Source organism: Copadichromis virginalis, linkage group LG15 (genome assembly GCF_057382275.1).
Source record: "Copadichromis virginalis isolate Kocher_CV1m ecotype Utaka linkage group LG15, C_Virginalis_male_GT1.1, whole genome shotgun sequence".
Classification (NCBI taxonomy): Eukaryota; Metazoa; Chordata; class Actinopteri; order Cichliformes; family Cichlidae; genus Copadichromis; species Copadichromis virginalis.
In genome coordinates this window covers 20,387,176-20,406,812 of record NC_140632.1, presented here as the reverse complement: position 1 = coordinate 20,406,812, position 19,637 = coordinate 20,387,176, and the positions used below count along the sequence as shown (strand labels likewise).

General features: G+C 39.7%; 1 protein-coding gene across 5 annotated transcripts in view; it reads right to left on the bottom strand.

Moving 5' to 3' along the window:
- The window catches only part of fam184ab (family with sequence similarity 184 member Ab), a 217,811-nt gene that overhangs the window by 30,468 nt on the left and 167,706 nt on the right, over window positions 1-19,637 (bottom strand). For all 5 annotated transcript variants that reach the window (XM_085432374.1, XM_085432375.1, XM_085432378.1 and 2 more), the window contains 3 exons: window positions 13,955-14,108; window positions 10,778-10,905; window positions 1,619-1,803 (listed from right to left, as the gene is read on the bottom strand). In XM_085432374.1, coding sequence (XP_085288500.1) covers window positions 1,619-1,803; window positions 10,778-10,905; window positions 13,955-14,108 — 467 coding nt within the window. The remainder of the gene's footprint in view (window positions 1-1,618; window positions 1,804-10,777; window positions 10,906-13,954; window positions 14,109-19,637) is intronic.

The window sequence follows — 19,637 nt, the reverse complement described above, 5'->3', positions numbered from 1 at the left end:
TCAGTTGTCTGCTTGACGTTTATTCAGCTGTGTAAAAACTATAACTTTAATCTCAGCCAAACCGATTTACTCAGGAACAAATAAAATACTAAAAAAAGCCAAACAATAACATTTTTAAGTTATCTAAGTGACTTATATATGTTTAACCTGAGTAGCAAAAGACGACGGTGAGTTTGAAAACGATTTGCCGGGAGTCCGGTGTTCTCGCCGGCTCTAGTAAGCCTTGAACCCCGGCTCGCTATCAAGCTGGTGGGTAACAGACGTCTCCGAAAACGTCGGAGCGCTTTTGAAAATATGCGGTTTCTTGATAAACTGAGCAGATATTTCAAGTTTACACAGCTACATACTCGCCCGAAAATATGTTAAACGTTTATTTTGTGACCCAGAAAATAAACGTTTGCCGCCACTGTTGGAAACTGAGCAGGGCCGTGCTATGAATTCTGGGATAGGTTGGGCCCCGAAGCAACCAATCCTTCAAATATGGGGAAGGGCACATTTGTTGGCCGCATTTGTCGGAGTCTTAGAATTTGGACAGTCTTCGTCGTGTCGCTGTAACATAATCGGCCTACAAATGCAGGCACAGGAGGATGCGCTTCCAGAATTTGAACACAGCTGCGATACCGGACACTGCTTCTTCTTCTTCGGGGTTTAATGGCAACTGTCACATGTCAGTTGCGGTGGTAAGATCTAACTTTTTCTTCGAAGGTAAACCTAACTTTCTGCTAGTAGTTGGCATCCATGCTAACCACCAGTAACCACAGCAGACAGCTAATGACCAAATCAACTTTGTGATTGATTTCACATTACAACATCCAGCAAACACTCGACTGGTCTCTAGGTCTGTGCGTCCGAGGTATGTTATATGTGGGTGTATTAATGAATGTGCCTGAAGTGGTTTGAGTACTAAGAAAGACTAGAAAACCACAATATGAATAAATGCCAACCCACATAACATAAATGTCAAGCTTCTAAGACTGATTATGAATATTGTGAACACATGCCAGCTTTGCTTTCACGCTCAGCTCTGCAGATTGTGCTTCAACCAAAACCTAAATTCCTCATTTTTAAAAGTCAAACTCAAAATTGATTCAACAGAAGATTCTAAATGGAATCTGAACCGTGCACTGTAACTGCTTACTGCCAAAAACGGACACAAAAAGAAAGAAAAATAAGGCACTCAAACAACCATCGCTCTAAAATATTCAGCAGTTTGGTTGCTAGGTTACAGTAAAGGATAAGCTTCACTGTGAAGATGCAGTTTTGTTTTTTTCTTTTCTGTGTTTTTGAGATATTTGGACGTGCATGTGTGTGAGAACTGTTCAAAGTGCAAGTTTAACGATTCATTCTTCGGCCACACAGAAACATGATACAAAAGAAAAAAAGAGGCATATTCAGAGGAGATCAGTCACAAAGGTAGAGGATTAAGCAGTCTAATGTAAATGCAGCAAACAGTAACGTAATGTTGACAAAAAGAAAACAATGTTTAGTTAGACTCTGGAGCGGTAGACGAAACCAATTTGCTGTGAACGTGTTGAGAAAACGCGTTTTTCCTCCCTGTGAAGTAAAGTTTGACCGCAGGTTTTCACTTCAGTGCTACACAATGAACACTGAGTCATACCGGATCTGCTGATTGGCTTCACTGCGGATCTTGAGCACCTCCTTGCCCTTCAGCTCCAGCTCTTTAGTCAGGGTGCTGATGTTCTCGTTGAGCGTGTGGATTTGGTGGTCCAGCTGAGCGATGTGGTTCTTCCTCCTCGTCACCTCCTCCTGCAACTCGGAGATCCGGCCCAACAGCTCGCGTTCCTGTGAAAAGAGAAACAATAAAAATCAGCTCTGAAGAGATGAAGGACGTAAAGGTTTAGCTATAAGGCTTGTAATGTTGATTTTAAAGCTTATCTATATGGTAGAATATTTTGGAAACTACACTTTAGAATTTTTTAAAGTTGGTTATTTCGAACATGTTTAACACCTTGAGAATATTTTTTAAATCCACCATTAGGGTGAAACTTTTCAGATGAATAGGTGAATGCTGAACACAGCTGAATGAACAAAAATGGCTTTACCACGATGAAGCAATCATCCATCAGTGCACACAACGCAGATAGCAACAAAGCCTCTTAACGAATATAGTGAACAGCATTTTATCTTAAGTCCTAAATTTATGCAGGACTTTAAATAATCTGGCTTATGTGTCTTGATTCAATTGTCAAAACCCTTTTCAATGTGTCCATAATTTCACATCCTTAAGAAGCTCACAGAGCCGAATTACAGCTTTTATCAAAAACTGAACATATGTTTTGACATAAGTCTGTTGTATTTACTGTATTTTCTCAAAAAGCAACAGAGACTATTTATCTCAAAAACAGAAGACTTGCAGCATCTTGTATTAGAGGCAGGTTTGGTATTTCTCACAAACTGTTCAAACCTTCTGTTTGCAGACAAAAGTTGGCTTAAAGGGAGAGAAGCTGTTTATTTCAGACAGTGGATTAATCGAAAGGTTGCAGCACTATAAGATTAATAGGGGTTATTTTGAAGTGGGAATCGCACAAAGCCACTTTCGCAGAGTTCAGGAAAAAAAACAGAGGTGGAAAGGAGCATATTAGGTCCTCTTTAAGTAAATTTACTTGTTTCCTCAGGTAAAGTCACTGCATGATACTGTTAAGGCAGTATTAAGCTGTGACCCCTCTTAAAATAGATCAGAAATAAATGTTAGATTGCTAAATTCTTTGAACAACAAGCAGCACACCAGTGCCAAAAGTATTCGCTCAGCTTTCCCACACATATGAACTTGACTAAAATCCCATTCTTAATGTCGGCCAACCATTTGCAGCTATAACAGCTCCAACTCTTCTGGGAAGAGTTGGAGAAGAGTTTAAGATGACCAGTCTTTTAGAAGTGCATTTATGAGATCAGATGCTGATGTTCACTGAGATGGCCTGGTTTGCATTCTCTGATCTGATTGATAGTAAATGGTAAATGAACTGGTTCTTATATAGCACTTTTCTACTCTGAGTACTCAAAGCGCTTTATACAACTTGTTCATTCACCACACCCATTCACTTTTCTAAGTGCTATCTAACTACCATTCATACATACACATTCACACACACATTTTTGGGTTGTATGGAAGCCCCAAACGCAATTTCATTGTTCTTGACAATGACAATAAATAAATAAATACTAAATAAATACTAAATACACTCCGATGGCTGCATCGGAGAGCAACCTGGGGTTAGTATCTTGCCTAAGGATATTTGGCATGCAGACTGGGATTGAACCACCAACCTTCCAGTTAGTAGGTGACCTGCTCTACCACCTGAGCTGCACAAAGTTGCGAGCATGAAGTTGTACAAAGTTTCTTGGTAGCTGAAGTATTAACAGTTCCTTTAACTGGAACTAAAGGGCAGAGCAAAACTCCTGAAAAACAAGCCCAGACCATAAACCCCCTCTGCCAAACTTTACACAGATTTTCCATCGGCCTTCCATTTATTTGGGCTCAGGACACAACTTAACACTTCCTGTAACTCTTTCAAATTAAAAGCCTTAGTGTTTCTTCTTACCACAGCTTTGCAGGCATATACAACAAACACTGGAGAGGACTGTTCCTTTAGCTTGCACATTATAGGCAGCCCTTATTTGGTCACTTTGTCCACAGAGACATCTAAATCCTCCACTGGTTTTCATTTAAGGATACACAGTGATTTCCAACTGTGCCACAATAAGCTGAGTCCGTGTAAGGTTCTTATTTTGTCAACTTACTTGCATTTTGCAGCCAGTGTACTTGGGGAAACAATGATCTATTAGTTCTTTTGGGCCATAACAGTTTGTTTATGACTGATAAAAGCAACTTAATAAAATCAACTTAATAAAACTTAATAAAATCCAGTAGAGAACTCAAGCTGTTGAACCAGGTAATTTAACTGACGAGTATGGCAAAAACAAGATTTCAGTCATTATGGGAGAGACGAGATTCATCTGAGCTCTGATAATACAACAGTGCTGTAAACTACTGAATGACTTCATGTAAACATGACCAACAACTGAAATTACTCACGACCGCCTGCCGAGCTGCTCTTTTCTTCTGAGCTCCACACTGACACAAGAAGCAGCTCGATTCTGTCGCATTTTGAAAGTGAGAAAATGAGCAAGTGATTTTCCCAGCAGGGGTGCGGTGAACGACGCGTAGGTTCAACCAAACAGTGGCATAAAAAAAACAAAAAGAACAACGCAGCCTGTCTGCATTTACGAGTCCATTATTGGAACATGTGACTCACAGCTTCGCAAACTTTAAGAAGTATTCCACTTTCTGTTGTTTGTTAATAGGGAGCTTAAATTTCTTTTGTATACAGTGCATGAACTGAGGGGGTGCATTGAGGTCTGGTATAAGATAGAAAAGGATTATTTTGAATAGTGCATAGCTACTCTGATAAAGTCATAAGGTCAGTTGCTGCGATTTATCCTCTTTGTAGCTCTGAATATCATCTCAGATTTTCCTGAAAATGGTAAATTGATCTGTGCCTGTAAAAGGTGAACTTTAAAGAAACAATGACACCTTACTATGTTACTTATTTCACTGATATATATATATATATATATATATATATATATATATATATATTTACATACATACATACATACATACATACATACATACATATATTAATTGTCATCTCTCATTTGGGTGTTTCTATTTTAGTAACTTTCAGTTTTATGTTGACTGTCATTTGTCTGTGATGTGTTTTAGACACAAGAGACTGCTTCCTTTCTCTCATTGTCCTTGATTAGTTTTGGCTGTTCCTTGTTTCCCAGGTGTTTCCACTCCTCTGATTAGTCCTCATTGGTCTCCTTGGTGTTTGTTCTTAGAACTTTGGCATCTCATCTAATAAAAGGTTGATTTTAAAGATTACAAAAAAGTTTATTTGTCATCATGGAGCATTTTGTGTTGACTAATGAGGAGAAAAAATGAGCTGAATCCATTTTCAGAGGAGCCTGAAACACTGAAAGAGATCTGAAACCTTTCTCAAGTCATTGTCATTAACATACTCAACTCTGAAATTCCCGGGAGGTGAAATGGGCCTCACGTGCCAAACATTTCATTACGTTTGGTGACTTAAATGAAGAAGCAAGATGTGATCTGAAGACTCTCAGTTGAGTGCCACTTAACACCATCAGAATTAGATTAAACACTGTCACGTTATCGTCTACTAATGATTCCTCTCCCTGTGAAAAATCTAATTTAACTTGGCACTATAACAATTTGTGCCAAGGACTGTGTTCACATATCCAGAAGCCATAATCTTGTATAATAGCTTCATATTCACAAACTACTGTCTATTTGCATCGCCATCTGCATTTTCACTTAATGTAATTGGCTGTTTTTTTTTTTAAGTCCAAAACCTTCAGTACAATCAAGCACAATGGTGATCGGCCAGATGAGTCTTTAATGACCAATTTACTCATTTTACTCTTCATCTCATCCAAATCTTGGCTGGCGTTGGAGCAGGAGATGAAGGGAAATTAGGAAAGAAAGCTGGCAGAATTAAAGAAAGAAACAAAGGCTAATTGGAAGAGCATTTATCGAATGATATGGGACATTATAACTTAATATACTCTTTCAATTACAGCAGATATCAGCCTTTGATTTCACAACTGCGGAAGACGAGATAAAATTCCCAGTGTTGGGCTCGTTTGGGGGAGAGATTTATTTACTTTTGCATCTTGTCTGAGTTGATCTATCATCTTTTTTTTTGTCTGCTTATCTGCTGTCTCTCTCTTTTATAATCTAATTTTATCCTCTCTTTCAAACACCTCAGATATAATATGTGAACAGTGCCGTAAAGGAGATCGCTTTGTCATTCTCTGTTTTGCCTAGTTCTTCTTTATCCTTCTTTTCCTTAAAAAATAAACTTTTCAAATAATAATCAAAAAGGACATTACAGTAAAATAGAGTGTGATTTCCTGAGCTACTTTATTTTTCAATGGGTATTAGTAGTTAGCCAATGAAATCCCATGAACTGCTGCCATGAATACATATTTTTATTCTCAGGGGAACAATGCTGTGCCCCAGTTTCTAAACAGTGTGTGAGTTATTTGCTTTGTTATTCCTTTAAATGTGCTTTTTTGTTAGTTTTGAGTTCTTTACTGTCTTATTCATAAGTGTATCTGTGAATTTTAACAGTAAAGCCTTCACTTTTAATTCCTCCTTTCAGCGGGACAAAGGTGGTTCGTACTGTTGCTGTAAAATATGCTGGCTGTCATCATGTTTATCCAGGGCTGCCAACACTAATATGGGAAATATGCCACTTTTCTGCCTGTCACAATCTCAGCTAACCACTTCATATACAATTCTACCAAACTGTTAAGAACACATTGCTCCAAAAACCCATGGCTCCATGAGAACAGAACCATAGCGGGGAGAAAAATAATACGAGCGATAAAAGGAAACAACGGTTCTCTGAAGATGCTTTAAATCTAACAATGAGGAAGAAAACAAATGTTCTCATGTGTGCTAGAGCATCATCATGACCACAACAATACAATCAAAGTGGACCGGAATAGTTATTAAAAGTCAAGAGATACTGATGGCAGGGTAATTCTTCAGACAAGACTGTTAGATCAAACATGATAAATATCTAGACAAGGATAGATGACACTGTGCACACAAAGACCTGCGCACACCTCTGCACTCCATCAGCCTCTCCCTCCCCATCTGTTAAGTAATTGGAGGTACAAAAGCATTATTTAACACAGCGTGACGCCCGTCTGCCACTGAGCTCCTCCGCTCTATTGACTCAACTCAGGAAGTTTTAGTTTATGTTCCATTAATGCCTCAGCAAAGTAAACAAGGAATTATTGTAAACACAGACTCCCACTGATGTTGAATATAAATGTAAAACAAAATGTTTAAAGGCAGACTTTTAACATTATTAAATCCCAGGACCTACAGCATGGACAGAAATGTCCATTACTAAAGCCCCATTCAAGCAGGCCCAGAGAACCCCTAGCAACCAACAGTAACCCAGTCACCAGAGAAAAGTGTTATTTCCTGACAGGTTGGTGAGTGGTGGAAGTCGATATCTTCCATGGAAATTATAGATCTACTAATAACTAAAGCTGCTTCTTTCCACATGACTTTACATGGTTAACAGGTAGCAACAGCTTGCTAACTGTGAAAACATACTTGTGTGGCTCGATGCTCCCGCAGTAATCAAGTCTCTGGGTTTAAATCTGATGATTGTTTAAAGAGTTTGCAGAGGTGATAAAGAGGAAGAGGTCTTTCTCTTTTCAAAGGCCTGCAAAAATGGCTTTTTACTTTTTTCTTGTTAAACAGTTACCAATGTAAATTAGATTATTATCCTACTACTATGTAGGAAAGTATGAATGTCAGACTTTGTGTCTAATTGTGATTTATATTCGGGAATGGGCATTCTCTGGCATTATTAATTTCATTGCTCAGTTCATCTGCAAAACAAAAACACTAGAGAGATGACTTGCAGGGAGTTGGTAACGCATTCGACATAAAACAAGAAAAATATCAAGAAAAAAATGAGCCGACAATTATTTATTTGCCCCCTGTGGATCCAACCTTCCATCCAATGAAACTCGTCCAGTGGGTGTTTCCTCAGGAAAAGAAAATATTGAGCAGCTATGTACATCGCTTTGTGAGCAGCACATCAACTTCTTCGTCTGAGCGCGTAACTTGGATGTCTTTATGGATCTCAGAGGACCAAATAATAAATAAATAAATCTTCGGATGCAAGAAAAAAGGCAGAACACAGTGATGTAGAAATCTACGAGAACCTGACCCTTGTCTCCTGTAATCCATGACATCAGAAAACATGCTACTTTTTCAGTCATTCATTTTGAATCTTTTTAAATAAAATATGATGATAATTTTGCAAATCATGGTCCACATTGTGGTCAAAAACAAGAATAAAGGAGAGTTTGCTTTACCTCATAGCTGACTGCTAGTTGACCACCCCTCGCTTGTCACATTCAGTTTCAAATTACCAGAGTGAAAACAGTTTGAGGCTTTAAGACAGATCCTCACTAACAGGTTGATGATGTCATAGTGGCTGTGTTGACTGAACACGTAGTTACATTTCTTGGGAGGTGTGTATCAGGTTAGATGGGAGGTTACGGCACAGGTTTAAGAGGGGGTTCTGCTTATCTCTGAAGTCATGCCGTACATTTCCAGCTGAAGCATAATTCAAACATCACTGCTTGACTGGCAGGTAGTTGAGACTGTAACGTGTGCCTATTAGCTTTAATTGCCCTCCTGTTCTCTTTGTGACTAAAGAGGGAGTAAAGGTGGGGTGTGTGCACGTGTGCATTTAGGGGGTGCATAGTGGCAGTATTAAAGAGAACCAGCTGTGTGTCTCTGCTAGAACATCTGTATCATAAGGTGATGAGAATGGAACTCACTGTGCTGGGGGTAATTAGAAAGATTTACAAGTGGTGCTCAGAGGGCTGCCTGCAGTGTGGTGTGTGTGCTTGTGAGCAGGTGGTATATGATGCTGGTAGCATCATTTAACATTGACTCCATCCCACTGAATTTCTTTGATTTTGATTTCTTTGAAAGTAATTTTGTTTTTAGAGGACTGTGCGACCTAGATTACTGCATTAGTGTCTGAATGTTTTATCACTTATTTTGTATTTGAGCATGAGCTGTATACTGAAGATAGATGGTGGCTGATCAATCACGGCTTCACCAGCTGATTAATGAAGTCCTGTTCTGAAGCCTTGAGTTTTGCATTTTGGCCACCACCACGTTGGTGTGTTGGAAGAAGAAGCGTCCATATTTTGACATGATGGTGGATTACAGAGTTAACGATAACATGCTTCACACAGACATACAGATGTCTGCTAGTTAGTTAGGTCTAGCTAACAGACTCGATACCTCTATGAAGTGGGAAATTAACAATCGAGACAAAAACCAGCCTATAAAACATGTTTTACTGCAATAAAGTTTCCATAAAGGAGACTATAAAGACCCGTGTGTCAAGTGCTCATTTGAGGAAGTGCAACTTTTGGCACTTCTTTATGGCCCATTTATCCTCACCATGCAAACTGTGCCAGATGAAAAAAGCGACATCATATACAGAGGGCGATGTTGCAAAAGTCTGAAAAGAAAAAGACTTTTTTCTCCTCTTATACCAGCGCTGATGTGCACACTGTGTCTGAGTGGAGACACTTATCGTAATGTGGGGACTATTTCCTCCCTCAGTGCTGGTATAAGTGGTACGGAGCTGAGGCGACGTCACTGTTTGCAAACAGACCAATGTAGTGAGCTTAACCGAGGCTGAATTCTTCAGCGCTAAGAGTATCTATTTGCTTTGGACATGAACACTTTCTTGGGCTGTAAAAATTTAGTATATACAAAAAAATAAAAGTAAAAAGCTTCCACAAATCAAGGCGACACCTATAAATTGCTCATTTTTGAGTCAATCCGATTGTTCAGTCTGACGTCACTAGCCGTGTCTGGGTCTAAACTCCGCTGCAGGTCCATATATCAAACAATCACTATGGCATTACTGAGAGTTGAAAAACTGTCTAAAGTCTTTCATCTTTAATAAAATGATCAGCGTTCTGCTCTACCGGGTGTAACAATTGAGTTTAACATCCAGGCATCCATGAAAACTGAATTTATGACATTTAACGGAGTTAGAAGTTAGCAGGAAGTTAGCTCGCTAGCTTCTATCCAAATACAATATAGCATGTCCTGACTGCGGGGTTTTGGAAACAAATTAAAACGTACAGCTCTGTTATCACTTCCAGCATAAATGAAGACAGAAAACTAAATAGCAGTGACGTTTGTAGGGTTACTGAAGTTTGGCTAGCTGGTATATAATGATGTGCTACGTGCTTGCGACACAGCTATGTTAGCATAATATAAACAAGCTAACTTTTTTTCCCACTCGATAAAAGTTAACGTGAGTGTTCTCGGTGGTCAGGAACAAATGTAATCGCATGGCAGGATGCTGTAAAAGGACCAAACTTCAGCCAGGAGAACAACTGAGATAATCCATCCACAATACGAGGTTAGTCATTCATATACTGCTGCATGTGCTGGGCTGTAGTTACATCCTAAGGTTTTAAAAACTGAGCTTAAATAAATGATTAGTGGTAATAAAAGCCGAGGGAGGTCAACAGTGATCACTGACTGTTTTAGGAGCTTTTTGAGATTAAATAGAAGAAAATAAATAACATTAAACATGTTAACAACACAAAAGCCATATTAAATGCAGACTACTTTAGACCCGGAAGTAGGATTCGTCGCGTCATCACTGAACAACCGGATAGGTAAAGCTGGAGCTGGTGCATAGTCAACATTTCCTCTTGAAATGCTCCTTATTTTTTAAGCACTTTTAACATTGATCCAGCTTGTCCTCAATTATTTTTTTGTTGCTCAAGTAATCAGTTATATGACTAATCACCTCGATGTAACCTCAGGCTAATTTAAAAACTTGGTGAAATAAAGAAAAATCCATAAAAATATCAGCAGCCTGTGGCTTTGATCCAAATTAAATGGCTCACCGGTGCACATAAGTCAAGCCGGGTGTGTATGACAGGAGAATGTAATACTGTGTGCGTCTAATCTTCACTGTGGCCATGGAAGAGAGAGAATATGGTAAAGTGTTTTGAGGATTCATCCTTCACTGGATGCCCATTCATCACATAGCTTTGTTGCTCGTGGTGCTGTGGTGGCGGTGGAAATGAATGTGGTTGGAAATGCTGTTGTGATAAGCCAGCCCGTCTTCAGTAAGTCTCACAGTACCTGTGTCCGGTTATTCTCGATCGTCTTCTCCAGCTCGGCCTTGGCGGCGGCTGACTCGTGCTGGTGGGTTTGTCTCAGGTGTTCGATGGCTGACGCGTGGATGTGGTTCAGCTCCGATCGCAGAGAGGCTGATGGAAAAATATGATCGAATACACGAATGTCAGGAGGTCACATTTTATTTGCACAGAGCATCACGCACATGATGAAGCAAAGCTAGTCTGCATATTTCAGATTCAGACTTACTCAGAAAGCTCCTTTCAGCCTTTTGTCTATTTGCAAAAAGAGCTCATTACATCCAAAGGCATTCTTACTACATTACTTTTTTCCCCCTAACTTTGCCCATAAAGAGAATGTCTCTGCTGCCTTTACCCGAGTGGCCTTTAATCCTCACTTCAATGAACACCTTTTATTGCAAACAGTCTAATGGCTTAGAGAAGCATGGTGAGGGAACACACTGCTATTAGCTTTGAAAGACAAAAGAAGAACAAAGTCACGAACTGCACATGATTTCTCTCTGCAGTTCAAAACCAGTCAGAAGACGGGCAAACAGAAAGAAACAGAACATGCGAATACACACGTATGGGGATACGATAGAAAAAAAGGTAAGAGATATAAGGAGGAACAGGTAATAAAATAATATTATCGCTGGAGCCTGCCAGTGTCAGGACCATGACATAGAGGGTAATGGAAGACCATTTATCACAGCACAGTACTGGTTTGTCGGCACCAAATATTTGGTGAGGTTGAGAATTTACTTCACTTATGTGCTTATATGATTTTGTTAGACTTTAGATCCTTGTTGATGTTTCATTTTACTCTGTTGTCCCTACACTGCATTATAATGAGAAAATAATAAAGACCAGATGTTTCTCCTGTCAAATAGCAACATTAACGTAAGACAGAGAAATGTAATAATGTAGTCTGTGATGAAAGAATGTCTGTCTACAGTCATGTAGAAAACATCCATATGTCTTGCGTTCTGAAATTACAGCTATTATTCACGGAAATGCCATTTCTATAGCACCGCGGTGCAAGACCAGCTATCTAAATGCGCTTTAATGTTGTTCTGCAGTGGGGAGGAAAGACTGTCTTTTGACAGAATGAGATCAGACCCGGGCTTGAGGAGGGGTGGTTAACTGCCACAATCGATGGGGATGGTTAATTGAAAAGAGACGACAACCGACAAACAGGACAAAACACAAACTGTGAGCGAGCAGGCACCCATCATTCTACTGCATGACTTTCCCTCGGACCCAATTCTGAGTGTTTTATTGAAACAGATATCTCCCACAGCCGTCCTTTTTCACTTCCGATGTTTTTCCACTAGTTGGAAAAACTCCATGAGGTTCGGGGGAATGAGCCGTCTGAACAGAGCGTGGAGCAGGCAGTAAACATGACCAAGACTCACTAATGGTGAACGGACCAGGTTACCAGCTGCTAAAGTCCAACACGTTCTGACATTAACAGAACGTTGCCAGGGAGCTGGAAAGTTACAGATTTGTGTCCTCACAAACAAAACTGGCTCAAATGTGTGATAATGTGACCTCATCTTTTCCAACTGTTCTCCGTCTGCACCAGCTGGGAAACCCTGAGCTGTGCTGATGTATCACAGAGAGGCCTGTACATGTATATCTCACAAAACTAAAATACTGTGAAAATCTTCATTTTTTTTCACTTTTTTATTTAAACGGGTAAACTTTTATATATTCTATATAGATTTATACATTTAAAATGAATAAATTAATACTTTCTTTGTTTTAATTTTGATTATTATGGCTTAGAGCTAATGAAAATCTTAAAATATCTTAAATTATTTCATTATTTCATTTGAAGTTTGAGTAAATAAAAATTTAAACAGTATAAATACTGCATGATTTTATGCTTCATCTGCTCACGTCCTTTACAGAGATGCTGATTTCTTTTTCCAGTTGGACTTGCTCACAGTGCTGTCTGTGCTCCATTCGTCAGCCAGCTCACTTTTCAGAAATTGGACAGTTTTGTATTTTGAATCCTTTTTTGATAAAAATGAGAAAATGTTACGATAAAACTTATGATGGATTTGTGAGTTTTTTTTCATGAGCTTTAAGCCAAAACCAAATCAAAATGTATAAATATTTAATAAATGGAGAATACATGAAAGTATAAATCCTGAAACAACTAACTTTTTCCTGGACCTTCATATTATTGTAGATGCACTAGTACAGATGGACCCTGTCGCACACTTTTGCCTGCAGACTGGGGTCAGGTTACAAAAATTGGGGGATGCCAAAACAACACTGTGTGGTCTGCGGCTGCAGAGGAGGCGTGGTGCAGTGGGTTCAGAGGCCAATGCCCGGGAGGCTGGGAGGGCAGCTGGGGCTGATTGGCTTATTAGGCTCTCCGGTGATCAGGAGGTCGCTGGGACCGGAGGAGAGAGTTGCACCGGGAGTTGGTAATCTCACTAGAGACACCGACCCTGTGACATTGTACACGTGTTGGGTCCTTTTGCCAAACTAAAGCTCACAATGCATTTACATTTCAGAGAAATCCAGTTTAAAATATATTTTTTGAAAAATAATTGTGTTACATATTAGAGGATAAAATATTAGCCACAATAAATGTGGCAGCCCTAATTTTCCCTTTAAGTCCTTCACTGCCAGTATCTTCTTTCACTCAAGACTTTCTTCTGAAATACATGAATCTGTTTAGCCCCTGCTGCATTTTTTCCATTTGGATTTTTCTGAAATAACCACCAGGAATCCATATTCATAGGTGTGTGAAGTCTCCTTTATGTAGACACAAATCAGCTGCCGCAGGGTGTGTTTGAGGGTTTCATAAATGACTTCCACTTAAGGCTGTATATAGTCTGGAATAGCACTTAATGTGGCAGTGTGAAAACAGAGCGAGACAGGGGGGAGGATCTCATGGCTGAATTGAAGTCCTGCCAATAGTCTCATATTCAACCTACAAGTTTAAACACAAATATATTCATATTTGTGTTTAAACTTGTCGGTTCTACTTAAACATTCTTCTGTTCTTTCTATAGTTTCAGCTCAAACTGAAAAATCACTGCAGACTGAATAAAAGCTCTCCAATCAAGGCAAAATATACTTAAAATTCATGGGTGGGTTAATCTGTTTTTATGTATGCACCCACACACAAAGACAGAGCAACCAAACACACACACACACACTTTACCTAACATGGCTTTGCCCTCATCCTCCAGTTCAAAGCGGAGCGTTTGAAGCTCCTGTTCTGACTGCTGTTTGAGCGTCTCGATGCTCTGGCGGTGAGCCTCTCTGAGAGACTGCAGCTCTGCATGGTGATGGTGGCGGAGACGCTCCTCCAGGTCCTGATGGAGAGATGAGACAGGTGGGTAAAAAAAGGAAACAGAGGAGGGTGAAAGAGAAACAAAAAGAGGTCAGGAAAACAATTAGAAAGAGGGAAATGGAGGAGTGGGAGGACCAGAGGGAGACCAGCGACAGGAAAAATGCAAGAAAATGAACAGTATAGGAGGAAATGATGGAGTGGGAGGGAAAAGTAAGAGGCAAGAGGGATAAAAACAATGAAATGGAACAGTGAGCAAGAAAGAAAGTAAAAGAAAACAATTTTATTTAAAATCCTCTATGAGCTAAAGGACAAACTGACCACTGAAGCATCAAGAAACACACCATTTATGCTGCAGACTGCACAAATCGGGGTCACCTTCTATGTCTGAATGCATCATAGTGCACACGCTATTTTCTTACATTTCTTACATTTGAAATGTCAGAAAAAATTATAAGTCACTCTGCTCTGGAGATGTGATATTAAAGAACGCGCAGACAGTTTTCTCCGTCATATTTCAAGTCTCATAAACACTTTTCCTAGAAGGTTTGCCGTTCCTGTCCAGAAGTGCTTCATATTCATATTGCTGCATATTTCCATCTGCTTTGGATGCTGGAAGATCGTTCTGGTTGCCATTAGTTTGCATGAAAAAAAACATCCTGTCTGCAAACACTTGCCAACTAGCTACTGAACTTGGAAAAGTGCGGCACACCAGAACTAAAGTGTTCACCGTCACTGAACGGCGTGCTTTATTGGTGCAACCAGCATGTTTCAAAACACCCAACTTTCACTTTGAAGGCAGACAGTCTTTGTTTTCTGTTTGTGTCACACTGCTTAGGTATTACATCACTATTTTAATGGCAGATACACAAAGCTAAGGTGTCCGTCGGGATATTAGGCATAAAAATGGATTGGCGCATCCCTGCTCTTCATCCTTCTGCATGCAAACATGGAAATCTGGAGATGGGATAGAGGTGGGTTTCTAAGAAGCTTGCAGATATATCCTGAAAGATCTGACAAATGGATGTTAAGAAGAGTATCAGGCAATTTCCCAGGATTGGAGCTCACATCATGTCCTGCTGGAATTAATTAATTTATGGTAACCCTTCAAAAAACCTGTTTATTGACACAGAGAGAAAAACTGAGTGATGTGCCATCAGATTCTTTTGATAATTTTGCTGTTGTCGTGCTATGAAGAAGGAACAGGCACAAAGACATTAATTAGTATTTAGGCTAAAGGCACCAGAGGCAGTCTTTGTGTACACTTCCAATTTTCAGCTTTTCTGGAAACTTTTTGTCACATTCAGCATCTGAAAGCAAGAGTCTCGACTATTTAATTAATAAAACAATAAATATGTTCATTTTGTTTCGTTCAGCTCTTTGATTTCCACTTTAGTTTCCAAACAAGAACTTAAACAGTTTAAACAGAAAAACATATTTGACTATTAGCAAAAACAACTGACAAGCATACACAGCATTAGCATCATGCATTAGCACTGTTTACTGGAGGGTTGCCACAAAACAAACACACACACACACACACACACACACACACACACACACACACACACACACACACACAGTAACATCAGTGAAGACCTACTAATGTTACGCTGCTGGCAGCTGAGTGTTTACTCTGGCAGGAAAAGGCTGTTTTTGATGTGTGAGTATCCACACTTTGTGCCTTTCTAGCAGCAGTTTATAGGAAACATGCTTTTACTTCTTTGAGAAATAGTCAGCGCTGCTGTTGCTGTCAGGATTTGACGTCTCTGTGTCAAACGGCCATTAAAGTGTTTCTGCAATCTATCAGGAGCCTCATTTCTGTTTCCAGAAAGCAGTCCTCTAAAGTTATCACTGAGATTACACACACAGGGTACTACTTAAGCGCTGTTTTTCAACATGCAGGTATAAGTTGGTACAATATGACTTCTTTAGAGATTAACAGTAGTCATTGTCAAGGCTTTTCTAAGCTTACAAAGGTGTTTATGATGATGATACCTCTAATTTACAGAAAGTAGCCTCCACCTAAACTACTTCTTTTGGCTTTAACTGCAGGGATCACCATAGTGGACTGTCTGCCTCCATCTCACCCTATTCCTAGCATCCTGCTCTGTCACACCAACCCTCTGCATGTTCTCCTTCATGACATCCACAAACCTCCTCTGAGGTCTTCCTCTTTTCCTCCTGCCTGGCAGCTTCATCTTCAACATCCTTTGTCCAGTATATCCACTATCCCTCCTCTGTACATGTCCAAACTATCTTAGAGTCACCTCTAACTTTGTCTCCAAAACACCCAACCTGAGCTGTCCCTCTGATGCACTGATTTCTAATCTTGGTCAAAATCGCTCAACAGTCCATCATCTAATCTGAGAAACTCCAGTGCGTCTCTCTAAAACCCAACTCTTGAACTTAATAAAACTTTTAAATGCTTAACTGTCTGATTAGATTTTTGGTTGGCAGATGCATTTGGTAACACTCTATGTTCAGAATAGAATTTCAGTCTTGATGTCAAGCCCCAAGAAAATGGTCAAACCAATGAGGGCAAAAAATGTAAAATAAAGATGAGAACAATACAAGTGACTTTTTAATTTATCAAGAACCTCGATATAAAGTGTTAAATGTTCTTTCCAACTCTGGACAAACCACCTAATCATCTTTGTCTAAAATGGTATCAAGATAACTAACCCAGCATGACAATAAATAAGGAAAACGTTGATACTTTTTCTATCAGCAGTCGTGAAATATTGGATGACGTTCAGATCTCATTTGCATTGTTGCACAAAGCATTAAAGCACACCACGGTTCACACTGAGTTTAGCTCGTTTTTCTTTGTCAGTGAAATGTTCAGGTGCCATTTTGTAAATTTTAAACCACAATCCATCAGCGAGAATGATCTAAAATGATATTCAAATGAGGCTGACAGAAACATCTGCATTTTGATTCAGCAGTGTGTAATGCCTTTGGGAAATGATACATGGATTGAAGAGATGCTTGAATATTGAAATGAGGCTCGCTCTGAGTTGGCAGACAGCAGCCCTGGTTATTCAGTGTTCGACGGGGCTCCCATGCTGTTTTTATGGCAACCCTTCAAAAGCACCAAAAGCAGCACAGTGCATTAATGACATCAGAAAGAAAAAAGAAAAGAAATAACTGCTATTTATAGTGGATTCAGTCATTTATCTGCTATAACAGGGCTCTCTGTTTTCTCACGATGAAAAGCTGCTTTATATTTTACATAATTTTCCTATTTGCACTTTAGAATCACATTAAGTCCTAAAAAGATAACGTAACAATCCTCAGCAACTTAATAAAAGGCAACATTATTCTGATTAATCTCAAACACAGTCAGAGTATCAATGATGAATGAATCCAGTGTGATTTAATCCACTGCGTATGGAGTTCACATGTTGATGCCTAAAATTTGATGTTTTGGTTGCCACCACAGTTTCTTTATTCTACCAAATCTACCAAACAGAAACCAACCACACAAACAAGGGACATAAAAGTCTGTATCCAGACTAGGGATGGGTACCGGTATCCGGTGCCATAATGGCACCGGTTCTGACATAAACGGTAGTAACCAGACCGAAAAGCAGCGCACATTTCGGTGCTTTGTTTTTCCTGAGCTGAGATACACTTTAGATTCTAGCCAATCATTTTACGTTTCCGAGGATAGTAGGCGGGCCCAGGTACGTACGTTCTTTTAGAGCAGAGCTACAGATTAAAAATGCCCAAGGTGAAGCGGTCAAAGTCTGGCTGTACTTCACAGCAAAAGATGCAAACTCAGCAGCCTGCAACAAGTGCTTTAAGGTGATACTGTGCAAAGGAGGTAACACCTCGAATCTGATGAAACACCTGGCGACACATAGCGGGGTTTTTTTTTTAAAGCCGAGAAATGCACCGTATTTGATAGCTTGCTGCAAGACCTCACACCGAGCACATCTACTGTGGGTGTGGTGGCTGTTATCGACCCGGAGTTAGCAACATCCCCCAAGAATCCGAATAGTAGAGTCCTGGCCCCTAGCCCTGCCAGTGTAGCAGAAATGATGAGGATGATGATGGCAGCAGCAGCCGTTCTTCTCTGGGTGAGTCGCTTAATGTTGTTCGTGTGTAATTTACGTTGAGTAGGCTAACCACGTTATTACATTAATGCATGTAAGGTGAACTAGCAAACACCGTCATAGTTACATGCGGCTGTCTTGTTTGATGGCAGATGCTCCCTTCACTCTGGCCAAAAAAGGCTAAAATGACCAAAGAAAAAGTGGAAAACGGCTAAACGTGAGAGGTTTTTGGACAAAATTTGTTTTTTCCATTGTTTAAGCACTGCTTCCAGCCAAGAGTGATGCCATAAATCCCCTATAGCTGCAGAAAAGGCTAACATTGTTATCTTTTCACAAAAAAACAGCTGAACACGAGAGGTTTTTGGACAAAGTGTGTGTTCTCCATTCTTTAAGCACCGGTTCGAGCACCGTTTAAAAAGTACCGGTTTGGTACTGGTATCGGATAAAACCTAAACGATACCCATCCCTAATCCAGACCAATGAACTATAAAACAAATTGACTCGCTAAACAGCTGATGTCAAACTATCCACCGAAGCCAAAACCATTTTTGTACTAACTTGAAAACATGTTTGCTTCTGCTGTAAATTGGGGCATTTTAACATGTGAGTCTATGAGTGCTCATTCACTTTCTGAGCCTGCCTCAAGTGGCGACTGAAGGAACTGCCGTTTCCAGCACTTTTAACCCCTCAGTCATGATTTTCACATGTGATAAATTGAGAACGATGCAACATAACTTTTTCAAATTGATACCATTGGTGCATCTAGTAAAAATCGATGACATGTTTGAATCTCAGCTACCTCAACCTCAAGGATCAAGGTCATGGATAAACTTTTCTGAAAATACTCTATGGTGTAAATTTGACTCTTTTTTTTCTTCAATTTTACCATACTGCAAGGATTATTATTTTGTTGTCTGGTTGTGTTTCGTCGACCTTTATGTAGCTAACCTGACGCCATGAGTGAAGTAAGCGGTTGGTATAATCTTGGCACAGATAAAAGAATAGACATGCAAAGTGACCTTCAAGATGTTGTAAGCTGAAATCTTCCAACACAAAAGTGGTGCACACTTTATGCTGCCAAAAAGTGTGCATCACTTTATGGCAACATAAAGTGGTGCACACTTTATGGCAACATAAAGTGGTGCAAATAAGCATTTCGATTGAAAAATGTACCCTATATATGCTCAGTGCCCGGCCCAAGAAGGAAAAGCAGCAAAGACCTCTTTCACTCAAATATAAAAGAGAAGCTAGGCCGGAGGAGGGTAACAAAGGGGCTTGCAGATCAATCATGGCAGCCTACTTTACTATCGTGTCCAACATGAGACACAACACTACACTCAATTTTATACTTCCAAATAATCCATTTAGGGCCTCATTCTTTCCCTGTCTTCCTTTTTAAGATTAGGTGTTGGTCCACTGGCCCTTACTTGAGACTTGAGCAAATCTTAAGGACTTGATTTAATCCATCTAATCCTTGCCTAAGTATTCTGTTT